Source organism: Zootoca vivipara, chromosome 9 (assembly GCF_963506605.1).
Source record: "Zootoca vivipara chromosome 9, rZooViv1.1, whole genome shotgun sequence".
In the NCBI taxonomy this organism is placed as follows: domain Eukaryota; kingdom Metazoa; phylum Chordata; class Lepidosauria; order Squamata; family Lacertidae; genus Zootoca; species Zootoca vivipara.
The window spans coordinates 36043261-36061371 of record NC_083284.1 but is presented as its reverse complement, the minus strand read 5'-3'; the positions used below and the strand labels follow the sequence as shown (position 1 = coordinate 36061371).

The 18111-nt window shown below is 42.7% G+C and overlaps 1 protein-coding gene across 12 annotated transcripts in view; it reads left to right on the top strand.

Moving 5' to 3' along the window:
- Positions 1-18111, top strand: part of INPP4B (inositol polyphosphate-4-phosphatase type II B) — a 267689-nt gene that overhangs the window by 184788 nt on the left and 64790 nt on the right. For all 12 annotated transcript variants that reach the window (XM_035113742.2, XM_060278622.1, XM_060278620.1 and 9 more), the window contains 3 exons: positions 5154-5284; positions 9078-9182; positions 11237-11345. In XM_035113742.2, the coding sequence (XP_034969633.1) occupies positions 5154-5284; positions 9078-9182; positions 11237-11345 (345 nt within the window). The remainder of the gene's footprint in view (positions 1-5153; positions 5285-9077; positions 9183-11236; positions 11346-18111) is intronic.

Here is an 18111-nt window from a genome sequence, read left to right as displayed (position 1 = left end):
CTGATGTTTCCTTGTTACTTTGTGCATTATGTTTGACCTTTCACATGACATAAAAGCCATTCTGGAAAACCAATGGGATGTAATAGAATATTGCATGTGTTTGTCCCTCATTTCCGTGTTCCAGATCCAGTATAATATTTGCAGTTCTCTTAGCTTGGAATATCTTGGGTGTACTATATACCTTTCTCTCCAGCTCGCTGTTACTGTCAAATCACTTCTGAAAAGACATAACACACGTGAAAGGGAAAAAAGCAACCTCAAGCGCAGGTTCTTAAGGTTACGACTGATGTCATGGTGGTTCTTGCTGTTGGTATCTAATAAAGAGCAGTCCCTCCCTTCCCTGAAGTCCCCAATAGAGAAACCAGCCAGGGATCATCTCTACAGAATTTCAGACGTCAGGTCAAAACAATTCTATTTGAGGAGATCTTTGCAACATGAATTTTTCTGGTGTTTATGTTTTATTTATTTTTTCTTTGTAAGACACTTTATAGCCACATGTAAAAATGGGCTGTACATTTTTAAAATAAATAAATAGATAGGCTTAAAATGGACTTTGATTGCAGCCTTATCTTTCATGCTTTATAATGAGTTATAAAGCCATGAACTACAATTTTACTTAGCTCATACTAATCATGTTTCTTCATCATAACGATCCTAATTTTAATCCGAATGCAATTGATATCAGTGATCCTATGAAAACATCAAATTCAGACTGATTTCTGTGGTAGATAGCCAGTGTGAATGACCCAGTGTGAATGAGTGCTGAACAGATTAACATGATGAAAGCCTATGGGCAGTTTAATTACATTGTTCCAATCACCCAGAGCATCAATCCTTACTTTCAATGTTGGAAGTTATTGATTGTAAATAGGGCATTCTGATAGTCATCAATCCATTAATCTTGCCACAGGCATATGCTTAAACATAATGAAATTAAGTCATTAAGAGAGTAACATCATAGATTTAACTATGCTTCTTTTCTTTAACCTTAGCTGATTGTTATATTAACACTGCAAGGAAACACAATGAATAGGAGCTAACTGTATGGTTTATAATTACATATAATTAATAAGAAAAAGTAAAGATACATTTAAAGTTGTCATGCAGCTATGTCTAAAATCCAGCTCAATCAAAAATACCATTTCTAAGTATTTTTAATAGCCAAGTTTTATTTCCAATGAAACCCTCAGTCCACCGCATGTGTTTTTTCTTCTAATCCATTATTTCACAATATGGCAAAAATCCTGCAAGCATACAGATTCACCCGCTCCTACTGGGATATGCAAACCAAGCAGTATGCAAAGCTTAAGATCTAAATCTAGTAAAGTGATCATGGAAGGGGTGCTTTAAGAAGATATTGAGAGCTATAGTCTGCCTTCAAAAATATGCAAATGATTCCCAGTAGAAGTTAATGAGAACAGCATGCATCTGCATTGAATGAAGGGTTTAGCACTTATACAAAAAAGGATTTTCACTGTTTTATGCAACATTTTGCCACCTGCTCCTGATTTCAGATTAACCTTTAAGAAGGGGGCCTTCTGAGAATGTAACTTCCAAATGCAGGCAAACTTTGTATAGAACTTGTTATTTAGGATTCATGTGATCCCCAAACTGTATCCTATCCTGACACAGCTCAAACTCAGACCCATTTAACTTTAATACATACACACACGAAAGGAGGAGAAACTTTCACACTTTGGTTTTTATGTTATTTTAAACGTTTCCTCTTCTCTGTTGACATTTGGAGTTCAAGCACTCAGCAGAAGTTGAATTAAATACTGGATCCCTTTTGAAGGAGCACACATTACTCTGGATATAATCACAAAGATATTCTGAGTTTAGGAAAAATAAGATATTCCTAGTTCTGTATAAATAAGGGGGAGATTCATTGAGCCATGCTTGTTCTTGCATCTCAGCAAGAGAGACATAAAAGACGCTTCCTCTCCCAAGGCGAGGATGGAGAACAGGGAAGTAGAAAAGGAGATCAGCAAACCTAAGAATATCAGTCCAGCACCTGAGGGAAGGACAGCATATTTTAGGTCAGAGAGGACAGTCTAGGAAACTTGGAGATTGCTCTGCCTGTTTACTCTTGGTACACCTGCCTCCACTGCACCCCAACGCTTCCATCATCCTCAGCAGAGCTCACAGTGGCGAACAACAGTAAAATTACAACCGTTAAAGAAGTATAACAGTAAAAAAATAAAAAGAACGCTCGCTAATAGCAGACTAAAAGGATAAGAGAATAAAAGCAGCAGCTTTATAAGCTGTTTCACTACAGTAGCTTCCAACAAGTTAAAATTAATTACCAAAGCCTTCCTAAAGAGGAAGGTTTTAACAACATGGTAGAATGCTATTAAAGATGGGGCAAGAGAAGCTGCTTTTGAGAGGACGTTATAGTGTACTGAAGACCTCAGTAGGTAGGCGGACCCATTTGGTAGGGTTCTTCTCAGATAGATACCCTGATCCTGGCCCTATTGCTGTCAGAGCAAAATGAAGAAAGATATAATACAATGCCATAAAACTGTTACTAACAATAATATAAAAAAATACAGTACAGTACCTAAGCACTAGACAATTTTCATATTGAAAAATCAGCAGGCTTGGGGGAACAAGCCTTAATACTGTAGGTATGTCCTAAATATTGCAATTGTGTAGATGTGATGCACATACCTGAGTGGCTGCCTCCCTGAAATAAGTTTTTCTCTCTCTAGTAAATGTTTAAAAGATCTCTGGAGACATGCTAGCCTACCTATTGAAGAAGATATTCCTTCAAATATATCAGACCCGAGGCATCTAGTTCCTGGAGAATAAGTGTTTTGCTAAGTGTTTCCCATTTTCCTGAGTGATGTCAAGTCCAAGGACTATGCTAGAGGATTTAGTTTCCTTTGGATGAGAGAGCACTGCAGGCTAATGGTGCTTTTGTAATATTTGAAGTATTTACAAATGAAGTAAATAACAGCAAAAAGCAACCCCCCCCCCCACTGACCCTCCATCAAGTTTGAAGATAGTGACAAAGTAGCCCCATTGTACTTGATTTTATATACTGCTTTGGTGACAGAGTCCCTGAAATGGATTGCAATAAAAACATCATAGCATAAGAAAATACCACTACCACCATGGCTGGCTGCTTCTAATCCAGGAATTGGTCCTCCTCATTCTCCAAGTTCAAAGTGATAACTCCTATCTTTCAACCTCCCACAACACCCCTGCAGAACACTAGTCTAAGACCCTTCTTGACGGTGAGCTGTCCATAGTATCCAAGGCTGTCAGAAGAGCCAAAAGAATCACCATGGTCACATTCCCCCTATTTATCTTCTGATACAGGTCCTCTGTAAAGGTGACTAAGGCTATCTACATACTTATCTATAGTGATGACAATTTTACTAAATCCATGTAGAAGTAGATCAAGATAATCCGTTTCAGCTTTGAATTGGTAAGCTGGTGCCCACTTAACCACCCTGGTAGGAAAGGTTGATTAGACATTAGTCTGCAGTTACACAGCATACACCCCCACCCCCCCAAACTCAACAACAAACATGCTTTCTTTTCAGTATCAGGACCACTTCTTACCTTGGAAATGCATTTGAATTAGCAAAAGGCAATTCAGCTGTGAGGGCCAAGGTCAAGGAGATGCATTGTAGGGCATTCGGCTCCAACTGTTTTGTCTGCATCATAGGATGCCCACAAATGAATTTAATCCAGTACAGGAGAAGACTCTGCATACTTCTGTAGTCAATGTAGCAACCATGTACAAAACCAAATTGTCAGCTTTAGCAGCAACACTTTATCACATGCTTTCAGGCAGCACTAGATGAGGTCAACTTCCAGAAGACTGGACAGGAAACCTGGCAACTTGCTTACGGATTTCCTTTTGTAATATCGGTGACATGATGATTTTCCATGACACTGACATTTTCACTTAGGATAAAGATTAATGAGGTCAGGAATGTATCGTGGTGTGATATGTTTAAAAAGGCAAATGGGATTTTTACTTAAGCTAATGTTTTAATTGGTTTTTGTTTTTAGTATCAAACATTGTTACTCACACAGTTGTTAGCATCTGTCTGTCTTGGGAGACAACAGAGGAGGGCATCTTGGAGGCTGAAGTCGAACTGTTGAAGAGTTATAGTGCCCAGTGTGGCTGTAGAGACCAGTATGGGAGAGGTATATTTTGCTGCAGCTGGGGGAGATGAAGGCATTTGGTTGTGCTGCTGCAGGTGCACCATGGCATTTCTTCTATTTGCACTCCTCCCAGCAGCCATTCCACTTCTGGTCATGGCTGTGGATACACAACCTGACGGTAGAGGCACTGCAGTTGTCTGCAAGGGATTCCATCACACAATAGGTTTATATTGCCAGTTGTTGAGCTGTACTGCCTCACACAGGACCGGCGAGGTTATTTTCATGTGGAATGTGATTATTTGCAATCCCATGCAACTGGGCCAAGTAAAAATAGTAATAAATTAAGACCAATGGAATGGACTCTCTTCTTCTAGAAGTATTAACCATGCTTCATTCTCACATAAAAGGCCCTCAGACACCACAATAACAATGACTTTTGTCTGGACAATTTGTGTCTGGACTTGGTAGTGGGCTGGATGAAGATGAATTCTGAAAAGGTGAAGGCACTGTAGGTGGGTGGTTATTGGGTCTGGGACATAGATGTTCATCCTGCTCTGGATAGGGTTGTACTCCCTGTCCATACAGTTTGGTAGTAGTCCATTCAGCATTGCCACTTGATGTCTAGGTGACCTCAGTGGCTCAGATGCATTTTGGTTGTTTTTCCAGCTACAACTGTTCCTGGACAAGGACAGCCTCCACTATCAGAGGTAGCATACCTCTGAATAGCAGTAGCTGGGAATCACGGGGGGGCAGGTTGCTATTGCATTCACATCCTGCTCACTGGCTTTCCACAGACAACTGGCTGGCCACTGTGAGAACAGACAGGACTAGATGGACCGTTGACCTGATCCAACAGGTTCTTCTTATGTTCTTATGTATGCAATGCATGCGCTATACAACTGAACTACAGAATGGTGGTGTATGTGTGCCAGTAAAGATTTAACAATTTAATTGCCTATTGAACCGCTCATTAGTAGCTGAATATTTTTGTGTCATGGGGCTGATGCTGTGACTTTTTCCTTCTATCCTAGGAATCAGGACCTTAATGAACTCGGGGAACTTGCTCCACATTGGGACAATATGCGGAAAAGTGTTATTGCACACTGTGATCAAATGTTAACTCTCTACCAAAACATGCTTGCAGAACTTGGGAAGTATACAGGTATGAGACTGTTCTCACTGAAGAGTTGAATTAATGATCTGATGCTTTCTACACAGCTATGTGGCATGGGCGCCATACAGTTGATATCCTTGCCACCCAACTCCTGAAGAGTTCAGGAATGGCCCTTGAACATGTATGTTGCTCCCATCCTCTTGCTGCTTTCACTTGCTTTCCTCACAATAAGAAGAACTGAATGAGTGAACTAGAGATTCCTTAATTATTTGAATGCAGGACCTTCTGGAGCCTTGAAAATAAAGTTTGAAAAAACCCAGAGTCTCAAGCTGTGCACACACCATACATTTAAACACATGAATTTCCCTGAAGAATCCTTGGAAGAAATATATCACCAAACATATAAAAAGATAATTTAATCATGTGTGTGCACACTACTTTGTATCCATCCCTCCTTAAAGGCAGTCAGAGCTGCATCTTTTGAGTTCTCATATGATTTATGGTCTGGGGATTCCAAGCCAGACTCAAATAAACCACTCCTTGTTGTTGGCATCTGTCTGTCTCAAGAGATCATAGAGATCCAGGGGTGAAGTCAAACTGCTGTGTTAGCAGCACCGAAGTGACCTCCCCGGGGTGCATGTCTGGCCCATGTGTCTGGAGGTCCTGGGCTGCCCAAATGACATTACTCCCCCTCTCAGTCTTGCTGATGTTGTCCAAAGGAAAGCGGAGCAATACATTTAGCACCAGCTTGGCTGCCAGAGTTGCTGGAAGGAGGTGTACAAGGCGCCCCTTAGCAGTAAGGGAATATGTGAATGCCTGTGGTAGTGTGATACAAAGGTCCTGCTTGCAAATACGTATCTTGAGTTAATAATATGTGAACAATCATTATTCCTGTTTGGTCCACATCCTCTGGCCTCTCTTTCTGGAGTGGTGTAACTAACTGCATAAGACTTCAGTTAACCATAGTTTCCCATTATACCCAAACTGGGAAACTATGGGTACGAGGTCGCGATCTTAAACCATGGCTTAAAGCCCTGACTTGCTATGAATCTTATAGCCATAGTTAGCATGTAAACCCCCTGGCTTATCATGGCACAAGAAGAAGAGGGGGAAGGGGTGGCGGTGTGTGAGCAAGAGCACACAGGTTCAGTGGCATAGTAACAAGCTAGGCCACAGTAACAGTAAAGCTCATAGTTCTTTGGGTGTCCACTTATGCTTGGTAGGGACAGTGAGCTTTGGCAACTGGTGCATTGTGGAGACCATCTCCAATCACATACTCACAAGCTGGCAATTATCAAACTTGTATCCTGCCTTTCAGCATAAAAGCTTCCAAGATACCCATGGCGAAAGCACAAGGTCCTGACTATAACATGAGATGAATAATACTGTACAGGGCTACAGGGCTATTGTAAGGGTTATTTAGATAATATATGTAATACAGTGGAACCTCGGTTTATGAACACCTTGGTTTACGAATTTTCGGTTTACGAACGCCGCGGACCGATCTGGAATGGATTAATTCACTTTCCATTACTTTCAATGGGAAAGTTCACTTCAGTTTATGAATGCTTCAGTTTATGAACAGACTTCCGGAACCAATTACACCCATGCTTCGGGTTAAGTACGCTTCAGGTTGAGTACTCCACGGACCCGTCTGGAATGGATTAATCCACTATTCATTACTTTCAATGGGAAAGTTCACTTCAGTTTATGAACGCTTCAAGTTTAAGTACTCTGTGGACCGTCTGGAACAGATTAATCCACTTTCCATTACTTTCAATGGGAAAGTTCGCTTCAGTTTATGAACGCTTCAGTTTATGAACGCTTCAGTTTATGAACAGACTTCCGGAACCAATTGTGTTCATAAACCGAGGTACCACTGTATATGAATGCTTGATAATATATTTGTATTGGTCATTCATATTTTATGATTCCACAAATGCAAGGGGATAGTCTCCTTGTTCTGCCTATATGTATAGCATTATGTTGGATGCCACCATTCTAATGCTTTGCCCCTGCTACATCTTTCCACCCATGTTAAATTCAAACAAGTCCTTTCCCAAATTGTACTCTCTACAGGGCTGCTTCAGACCCCGTAGAAATCTTATAATGAAAGCTTTTCCTAATTCTAAATCATATAAACACAGTGTGCAAGTTATCAGTGAAAACAATGCACTTTCTGCTCTGCTGTTGTTGTTGTTGTTGTTGTTTAGTCATGTCCAACTCTTCGTGACCCCATGGACCATAGCACGCCAGGCACTCCTGTCTTCCACTGCCTCCCGCAGTTTGGTCAGACTCATGTTCATAGCTTCAAGAACACTGTCCAACCATCTCATCCTCTGTCGTCCCCTTCTCCTTGTGCCCTCCATCTTTCCCAACATCAGGGTCTTTTCCAGGGAGTCTTCTCTTCCCATGAGGTGGCCAAAATATTGGAGCCTCAGCTTCACGATCTGTCCTTCCAGTGAGCACTCAGGGCTGATTTCCTTCAGAATGGCTAGGTTTGATCTTCTTGCAGTCCATGGGACTCTCAAGAGTCTCCTCCAGCACCATAATTGAAAAGCATCAATTCTTCGGCGATCAGCCTTCTTTATGGTCCAGCTCTCACTTCCATACATCACCACTGGGAAAACCATAGCTTTAACTATACAGACCTTTGTCGGCAAGGTGATGTTTCTGCTTTTTAAAATGCTGTCTAGGTTTGTCATTGCTTTTCTCCCAAGAAGCAGGCGTCTTTTAATTTCGTGACTGCTGTCACCATCTGCAGTGATCAAGGAGCCCAAGAAAGTAAAATCTCTCACTGCCTCCATTTCTTCCCCTTCTATTTGCCAGGAGGTGATGGGACCAGTGGCCATGATCTTGGAATAAGGCTCTATGAAGCCTTATTTGGAATCCTTGATAGTTTGCAGCTTCCCATGATTGAAAGATGCAGGGCTGGGTGGTGGATGGGTCCTGAAAATCACAAACAGAAAGAAGCTTGTGGAAAGGGACTTTCCTGCCCCTTCCTCCCTAATTCAGCCTGTTTCCCCCCACTAAAAACAAAGTTGCTTCTAGGGGTCTGAACTTACGTGGAAATTGCCTGGTCTTATGCAGCCAAAATAGCAGCACAAGGGCAGATGAATAAGGTGTTTGTTGGTGGGGTGAGGGACAAAAATTGAGGACTGGGGCTGGAATGGAACCCTGAATACAGTGGCGGAGGAGGGGGAGCGGCCCTCCCCGGGCGCCATCTCTGAGGGGGGTGACAAGAAGGCACCCCAGAGGGGGCTCATCCCGCCGCCCCTGGGCATGGCGGCGCGAGCAGCTGCCATTGCGTGGCTGCAGCCGCGAGCAGAGGATCCCACCACCGTCTGTACAGTGCTGCTCCATGCGTGCGCCGCATATGCGATGCTGGGTGGTTTTCCCCACCCCATGGGCGGTTTGCCCCACTCTTTGACACCCCGCACCGGGTGCCAGAGAGCCTTCCTTTGCTCCTGCCTGAACACAAGCATTCCTCACTGTGACATTCCTCTTTTTGTAAACCCATAAACACAATATAGTTCAAATGTGGCGTCAAACATGCTGTGTACTGATTTTTAGCCATTAAGAACATCCATCACTAAACACAGGGGGTGGGTGAGACACAAACATTAGTTCGTTCTGTGAATTAAAAGCTATTTTGTCAACTGCTTTTGAGGTGCATGCTGAGAGAGACAGTTAGCAAGCCGATATTTCCTTGATGCACAACAACACATTAAAAGCAATTTGAAAATGCTGTCGATGTGGAAGTATTGTTCTGGCATTTTTAGAAAGGCAGAGCGTTACATGGGCACCTCAAATAATGATTCTGTTCACTTTTTCTTCCCAGGCTCTTCTTTCAAATCAAGCTGCAGTAAAGGAGAAAAGACACTAGAATTTGTTCCAATCAATCTACATCTGCAGAGGATGTATGTGCACAGTCCTCGGTTAAAAGGTAAGCTATATTCTGTGCACAGTTTTCTGCTTAGTAATTTGGTGCAGGTTTTGTCGTGGAAACTGTTTTTCTTCCAGACTCCTATTAGCTGCAGACTTTTAAATTTCAGCAGTTCTTCCCTGGAAATGCTCAGAGCATTTTAAACATTGCTCCTTGATCAAAATAAGTCAGTGTTTAATCAGATCTACCTTCAAGTCAATCATAGTTGCAGGTTTGTGGGACAAATATACGAAGCAATGCCATTTGCAGATAATAGTTGGGGAAGGTTGTAATTCAGTTCTTTATTCTTTTGAGCCAGAAGATTGTGCATAATTCACTGGGCTGTCTTTAGGTCTGTAGTCAGGCCTTTATCCACTGCATGCACCTAAGAGTGCTTCAACTAGGACTGAGACTCATTTGGGACCCAAACAGTAAGAAGACCTATTATTATTCCTATTACAGCTGTAACATGCTAGGGTAGAATTACTAGCCATTTCATCAGGCTGTCATGCTTCTCACATTTCAAAAGAATTATGATACAAACATTCAGACCCTATTTCTAAAAAATGAGTTCTTCTGGGTATCGCTGTTTTGTAAAACTGGAATTATATCCTAAAACAGTTAAACTTTTTTCTAATGTCTAGGAGCATATGTTGTCACTGTTGAAGCATTGCTATCGCCCACTGTGCTTATTATATTAAAACAGTTGCGTAGAATAGGAGAGTGTTTCTTTGTACACATAAATGAAACAAATGAAAAACAAAGCAGCAACTCTATTTGTTTCTTAATTTGTTTCTGTGAGGAACAAATGAAAATGTAGGGTAAACATGAAAAACCTTTCATTTCTTCCATGTGTTTCTCACTGGAGGTATTTCTAAAACTGATAGGAGTTATTGTGTTGCTTTGCTCAGCTCCACACTCAGCCTCCTCCACGCCCACAATATTTGTGATGGCCAGCCCCCTCCGAAAAGCTATTGGGGAGACCCATAACAGCTCAGTTCTCATGAGCTGTGTGGGGTTACAGGGAACATGCTTGCTTGTTTACCACCACCACCTCATGGAAACAAGGCTTTGCAGAGAAAAAATTAGGACTTTTATTATTTTCTCTTGATTCAGGCGTCACCCCAGTATGGCTCCCCTTTATTGCATATACAGCCCAACAAGACAACAACAAGAACCCACCAACAGCATATGAATCAATCTGGCTTACCTGACCCAACAAGCCCTCCCCCCCTCACAAATGCAAACAGATCTCACTGCAGCCAATCACAGACAACCAAACATACCCTGCTCCTCCAATACCTCTCACTACCCAGGAAATGCAATAAACGAATAGAAAGAAAACCTACCCAGCTGACGCTGACACAAAACCCCACACGTATATTATGCAAAAGAATATAAGCCTCACCACCCCACCCCACCTCTTCCCTCTTTTCTTCCCCAACCTTATACTGTACTCAACACTAATGTCTCACAACAAATGCAACTGATTTGTAAGAAAGACTGTACAACCTGAAAAAAGAAACAAGGTGTGTACTTTTGTAAAACAATAAAATCTTTAATAAAAATAAATTTTAAAAAGAATAAGCTGATACCTTCCAAATCAGTTAGTTGATTGGTGGGATCAGTTTTATATTGTTTGGAGAGCATTTCCAGGAATACAATGACAAGATATATTCAAGGCACATCTTGTAACCTTACATTAATGTTCTGGAAGTGGCAGGATTGGCCCATCTTTGAGGCGGACTGAAGCAGTTGCCTCGAGTGTTGGAATCCCACATGGTGGTGCCCTGGTGGTTGCCCCGCCCATCCTTGATGCCACAGCTGGGGTCCTGTGGGAGTGGCAGCTTCTGGCAAGATCTTGTGAGAGTTCTGTGAGATCTCACCAGAAGTCATTGCCATAGCTGGTCAACGAGGCTTCAGCAGGGGACAGGGTGGGAGCAGGTGTCAAAATGGAACAGGCCATCTCGGAACAGTGCTTCAAAATAAAGGACCTTACTGTCATAAGCAGAGGCTCCTAGTACAATCACATATATTTGTATGCAAGTCTCAATATTTATCTGTTCCTGTTGCAGATGCTCTTTATGATGTCATCACAGTAGGAGCCCCTGCGGCACATTTTCAGGGATTTAAAAATGGTGGTCTTCAGAAACTACTAAATAAATTTGAGGCAGAAAGGCGAAAGTAAGTATATTGACCGTAACTTTTATACATTATATGGTCCTCCTGTTTATCAGTCTTGCTGCTTAAATGCTTTTCCATCACATTTAATGACAGTTGTAATTTTCAGGCTTACTGTAGATTTGCAGTACTATGAGTAATGGACAAAGTGAGCACATAGCCATATGTGTGCTCACAAAATATAGACCTCCATTATTCTCATTTTACAGATGGGTAACTGAATGAAGATGAGAAAGAGCAAGTTGCTCAGCGACATCTAGTTCCAGCATCTTAGCCACAGTACCAAAATTCAATTTTCCATTGATAGAATAGATACCGGTAGTGAGGTTACAGAGTTACATGTGCCTCTCCAACATATTTAATCTTTAAAAAGAAAAGGAAAAGATTTAACTAGGTATATTGCTTTCAAACCCTTTCAGCTTTGTAGTATGTAGGGCACTCTCTGCTAGGGCTGGTTTTACCATTAGGTACCCTTAGGGGCAGGCAGCAGTGGTTAAGTGTTGAAGAACAGAGCTGTGTGTGCCAGGAAGCTGCCTTCAAATGTGGTCTTATTGCATATGTTGCATATTCACCTACCAGTCTGGTCAGCTTTGGTAAAGGGAATAGGAGGATGCCACTTTTATTTTTCTTTTTGTTTTTGTTTTGCCTCAGGCAACAAAATCTATTGGGCTAGCTCAAACTTTTGCCTATGCAATACTTTGTGTGCTTAACTTTTGATCATAGTGATTATGTTCAAATAGCAGTTCACCTAGGACAGAAATAGCCAGCTAGGTGCTCTCCAACAACTGTAATCAATCCTTACCATGGGCCGTGTTTGCTAACAGGAGCTGTAGTCCAAAATATATGGAGGACACAATGTTGGGCTAGCCTGGATGATACTTTCATGGTCTGGGTGAAATTGTAAAAGATTTTATTTCAAAGTACCAACTTTTGCTGTCATGTTGGCAATTGTGGTTATTCATATAATAACTACTTTAGGACTAGTTGGGAACAGAAAATTCTAATTAAAATGAACAAACAAAACTGATAGTAATTAATAAAGGTGTGTCATTAATTCCAGACTGCAGTCTTCAAGAGAATCTTTGTTCATGGTAGCACATCATCGGTTTAATTAGCTTCTGTTTCCTAACAGCTATTACAATTGTTATAGCAACTGCAATTGGCTTCTGTAGCTAGCTAAATAACACTTGTTATGCTCAGTCATGTATCCTAAATAGCAGTGAAGTACCACTACTTCAGGTCACCATTGCAGTACCTGAATATAAATTGTTTTCAAAGTATAGATTCTAACAGTGAATCGATGATTATATTGTAACACATGGTTGCTGATAACACTGAAATTATTTGTTTTCAAACTTAATCTTGAGGGGTGGTGGTGGTAGCATATTTGTATGTAGAACATGTAATGTAGAACAATGCAAAAGATTTGTCAAACCAGTTTCTGGCGATGGCCGATGGAGGCATTAGAATTTATTTAAGCAAACCATGAAGTTTTAAAGCTTGCAATCTCTTGGATTTGCTTAATGGAAGATACCACCACCTGTACCTACAGCTTTGCTTTCTTCTTATCCTTTTGCTCTTTTCCCTTTGGTGAAATAATGGGAGAAAAGCAATGTCCTGAATTTTACTTTTCAATTCTGCATTACTTTCTTCTTGTCAAGTGCTTTTCAAAGGGCTAATATTGGGCACTTAAGGCTATTAATGGCTGCTAGTCCTGATAGCTATGTTTTAATTCTGGTGTTGAAAGCAGTGTATCTCTGAATGCCAATTACTTGGGAACACAAGTGGGAAGAGCACTATTGTGCTCATGTCCTGCTTGTTAGCTTCTCACTGGCATCTGGTTGGCCAATGTGGGATCAGAAGGATGGACTTAGCAGGGCTCTTCTCATTTCTTAAAAACAAAACGGTCCTAAAAGAGCCAGATTTGTGGATGCACTAATGCATGAAATGTGGAACCAAGCTTCAAAGACCTATTTCATTCTAAATAAGGAAAATTATTTCACCATGGCAATGACAACTTTATGTTTGCATGGACATGTTTATTTAGCAGCCCCAAGACGGTTTGAGGCCACATAGCATTTTCCCGATCCAGCTTTTACAATTTAAATGTTTTGGTTTACCTCTCTGAGGCCTGGATTGCATAAAGAAGTAACACCTTGAGATGTCAGACAGAATATAATGTGAATAGATTAAAAGGCAGCAGCTGTTCTCTGTATGCTAATTGAAGTGAAATACTAAAAAGAAAGAGTGGAAGAGATTCTCTTCTCAGATAATCTGGGAAGGACTGTCAACGCTCTTGGACACCTAGGTCGTAGCAAATGTTCTTTTAAAAATATTTACTATTAATCTTCTTTTTAATTTCCAGTTTGAATATTAAGATGCTATTAAAATTGCTTTCATCCTATTAGCAATATTTTCTCCTTTATATGCTTGCCCTAATTTAATTCCTGTTTAATTTAATAGCACTGGTTAGAAAGCCCATTTAATTGATATTGTGAGTTTCAGAACTTGCAGGAAAAGGTATTCTTTTTCTCTTCCCAGATGTCATTCCATTAAAAAAAAAACATTTTGGGACAAAATACAACTGAGCAGTTGCTCTAATATTACATGTGAGCCAGGCAGGGTAAAAGTTTCTTAAAGCTACAAAATGCAGCAAGGTAAAGGTGTGTGTGTTGACTCCCTCATCCATGCACTCTTTTTTTCATCTCAAAAACAGACCTCCTTCACCTGTGGGGGGCGGGGGGTGAACACACATGTATTAAAATACATGTTGTTGCCCTACCGCTTTGCCCTAAGGCTACGATTCTAGGGAAACCAGGATATGAGGGCAGGGGAGGGAGACTAACACTCATTCCTGGGTGTCTGAACGATGGTTTAGCAGCTAGCCAGGAATGGAGTCTGAACTGGGTCTGTAAGTGTTGGTGTTTATTTTTTCTTTGAATGTTATTGCACCCTTCCTCCAGTATCCCAAAGGTCACCAGTAGTTGTGATACATATTTATTTCAGTTTAACCAGTTAGGTAGCTAAAGGGCAGATAACTAACTTAATGTTCTTCAAATACTTGCCAACCCTAATTTTAATGTAAGTTGCTCCTTAAAATTTCTCAGTACAGTGGTACCTCGGTTTACGAACACCTCGGGTTACGAACTTTCGGTTTACGAACCATCGAAACCCGGAAGTAAGTAACCCGAGGTTTCCGAGGCCCATGAAGGCCTCCACGGAGGCATCGGAGCGTCCGCGACTGGGACGCAGCCACGGAAGCGCTCTGATGCCTTCACGGAGGCAAACTGCGCAGAAAGAAGCCTTTCCCCGATGCAAGTGCCCTGCACTGCGGCCGCGTCTCAGTCAAGGCGGCTGAGTAAAGCGCGGGAAACCGGGGGGGGGGTTCCCTTGGGAAGCTCTTACCGCGCGTTTAGAAAAGGGCTCCCAGCAGCAGCAGCAGCAGCAGCAGCAGTGAGAGGCTTGGCGAGTTGTTTCGCTGCACGGCGGTGGCGGCGCTCGCAGCTCTCCTTCCCTCTCTCCGCGTCGCAGGAGCACGAAGGTCCGCTTCTCTTGAGCCCTCCACGAGGCCAGCTCAAGAGAAGCGGGCTTTCGCGTCGCGCTCCTGCGACGCCTCTCCACCTTCGCCGTAGCACTCCTGTGGAGAGGCGTCGCAGGAGCGCGAAGGTCCGCTTCTCTTGAGCCCTCCGCGAGCCCTGCTGTCCGCTTCTCTTGAGCCCTGCTGCAGGAGAGCGACGGCGAAGTTGGAGAGACGTCGCAGGAGCGTGACGGCGAAGGCCCGGCCTCGCGGAGGGGTCAAGAGAAGCGAGGCCGGGCCTTCACCATTGCGCCCCTGCGGAGTGGAGAGGCTTGCGGTTGAGAGAAGCCGCCATCGCCGCCGCCGCTCCAACCAAAGCCAGACGCTCCAACCGCGAGCCACCCCGGCCAGTCCTGGCGTCTGGTGGCGGCGGCGGCTGCTCTGAGGAGGCTTCAGGAAGGTCGCCCGGCCGGCACCGCGGAGAGAGGGAAGGAGAGCTGCGAGCGCCGCCACCGCGGTGCAGCGAAACGACTCGCCAAGCCTCTCACTGCTGCTGCTGCTGGGAGCCCTTTTCTAAACGCGCGGTAAGAGCTTCCAAAGGGGACCCCCCCCGGTTTCCCGTGCTTTACTCAGCCGCCTTGACAGACGCGGCTGCAGCGCAGGGCACTTGCATCAGGGAAAGGCTTCTTTCTGCGCAGTTTGCCTCCGTGGAGGCATCAGAGCGCTTCCGTGGTTGCATCCCAGTCGCGGACGCTCCGATGCCTCCGTGGAGGCCTCCATAGGCCTAGGAAACCTCTTGGTAGACAGTAATTTTTTGTTAAATTGCTGCTTTAGGGGGTGTTTTTCATCGTGTGGAACGGATTAATCCTCTTTCCATTATTTTCAATGGGAAAGTTTGCTTCGGTTTATGAACACTTCGGTTTATGAACAGACTTCCGGAACCAATTGTGTTCATAAACCGAGGTACCACTGTAGATGATTCCTTCCTTTATAACCGTTTTGAGCAGGGAGTTTGAAAACACTGTTAGCAATAATGGAAAACATTAGCAGAGAAGCTGAAAATTAATTCATAACCCCTAAACCACCTCTCTACATTAATGTCAGGAGCACTATATTTTCATCTGTCTGTGACAAATGCAACCATTTAGGCCATGGTCATTTAGGACTTTCATCTGTATTCTCCTCTTTACATGTCAAGGAGGTGACTAAATTCTGTCCTTTCTTTTAAACATCTACAAGGTTACTCCCCCCCCCCCCGGCATAAGCTGTTAAAATTGATGTCCATATTCTAGTCATCTCCTTCCTTGATGACTGCAGCCTGTTCATGGTTGACCTTCTCTTGCTGCTGATCTCTCCCCACCACCTGCTCTTTCAGAATACCTCTGTGAAATCTTTGGTTATTTTAGGTTATTATGATCATGTCGCTCAACACAAAGTCCTGTCGTACTTTGCATTGGTTTCAAAAGGATAGTTCTTTCAAAGCTCTCCACTTCCTCATGCCCAGTTGTTGGCTCAGTTGTATGTTGCTGTGAAAGCCACTAATAAAACTTCCTCACACTGCAGATGCTCAGTACAGTTTTTAATAGTGCTCTCTTATGTATCAGCTTCAAATGGCTAGAATGGTTGTGAACTTCCCAAGGGACTGAGGTAGCTGCTTAGATCCCACCCTGCTGTTAGTGGGCTTAATCTGCCACCAGCTGGCTTGCTTCTCATTGTGTCTCTTCCCCCACCCCACCCCAACATCATAACTTCCTAGCAACCTAAATATTTGCATTCCGCTTCCCAGTTTGGCCATACGCCAGCTGAGAAATCCCTTGGGATTTTTCTTGTTAGAACCCTGACTGACACATACAGGAGTAGAAGGTCCAATTCTTTGCAACCCGGGAGTTTGCTGAGCTGTCCATCATCACTTTACTGCTTTGCCAGCCTTATCCTGATGACTGCTAAACCATGCTCCTGATTGTCAGTCACAGTGTGGCCCCCTTTGCAATGCTGCACACAGTTTGTTGGGGGAAGGTGTCAAGGAGAGGGTTAATGCATAATACAGCATGTGAGGTATATTCTAGAAGGGATGATCTTTTCTATGCATAGCTTATTTCCTGAATTGCGTCGCACCAAAAATTATTGTGAAACACTTTACCCCAATTCCAGATGGTAACAATTTGAAATCATTTGCAAGAATTACTCACATAACAGCAGGAATGGAATTATAGTATGTTATCATTAAACACCAGGCGTTTAACTTCCTTCGGTTCTTAATATATTTAGGGAAAAAATTTAGGGGAAGGTTACTCAGTAACACTATAACACTTATTCAGATTCTGTTACAAGTTATGCAGCTCTGTGCTTTGACATTGTCTCTATCTAAGGGTGATAACAGAAATGACTTTTACAATGATTTCACAAGTCCTACATCAGTGTGTGTGTGTGTGTGTGTGTGTGTGAGAGAGAGAGAGAGAGAGAGAGAGAGAGAGAGAGAGAGAGAGAGAGAGAAAGTGTGGTGCAGAGAGAATATACAGAGGTGTTTTTTTCTGTTAAAAAATCACCACAGTGACCACATTCACATGTGACGCTAAGCCAAAACAAAGCTTAGGGCAAATGTACTGACTCCCAGGGAAAGATCACAGCTGCTTTGCTCTTTCTCAGTCCTTTTACTTCAGCATGGCATGGTAGCTAAGGTAAGGTTTGGCTTAGCATTTTGCCTGAACCTAGAATCATGGTTTAATGTCTCCTCCTTAAACACAATCCAAAGCTAAGGTTTGGTCTTGGTTACAGTTGATGGTTCGTCTGGAGGAAGCTGAACCAAGAGCCCTGGTTTAGATAATGTGCTAAGCTAAGCTAAACCTTGGCTTCACTGCTGCCCCACAGTAAGTTAAAATGACTGGGGAGGAGCAAAGCATCAGGTGTGAGCTCCTCTCCAGAAGCCAGCAAATTTGCATGGTTTTGGTAAAACCCTAGTTTGGCATATGGTAACAAATTAACATGGCTGGTCTCTCTAAAAGTCTTTGTTAATATTCTGAAGACCTTATCTGATTGCCTGCTGTGTCACTCTGTAGGCTGTAGGACTCCAAAACATGTGCCATCAAACCAATGCAAGAAATTGTGCTGGGGTGTGTCAGGGTGTACTCGCTCTGCCATGGTAGCTTGGAAAATATGAATTCTTAACTAAGATATTCTAGAAGCAACAACTTTTCATCAAAGTTAGACAACATTTTGTACTTGGATATGCAGTGCAGTAGTGATTAGCAATAG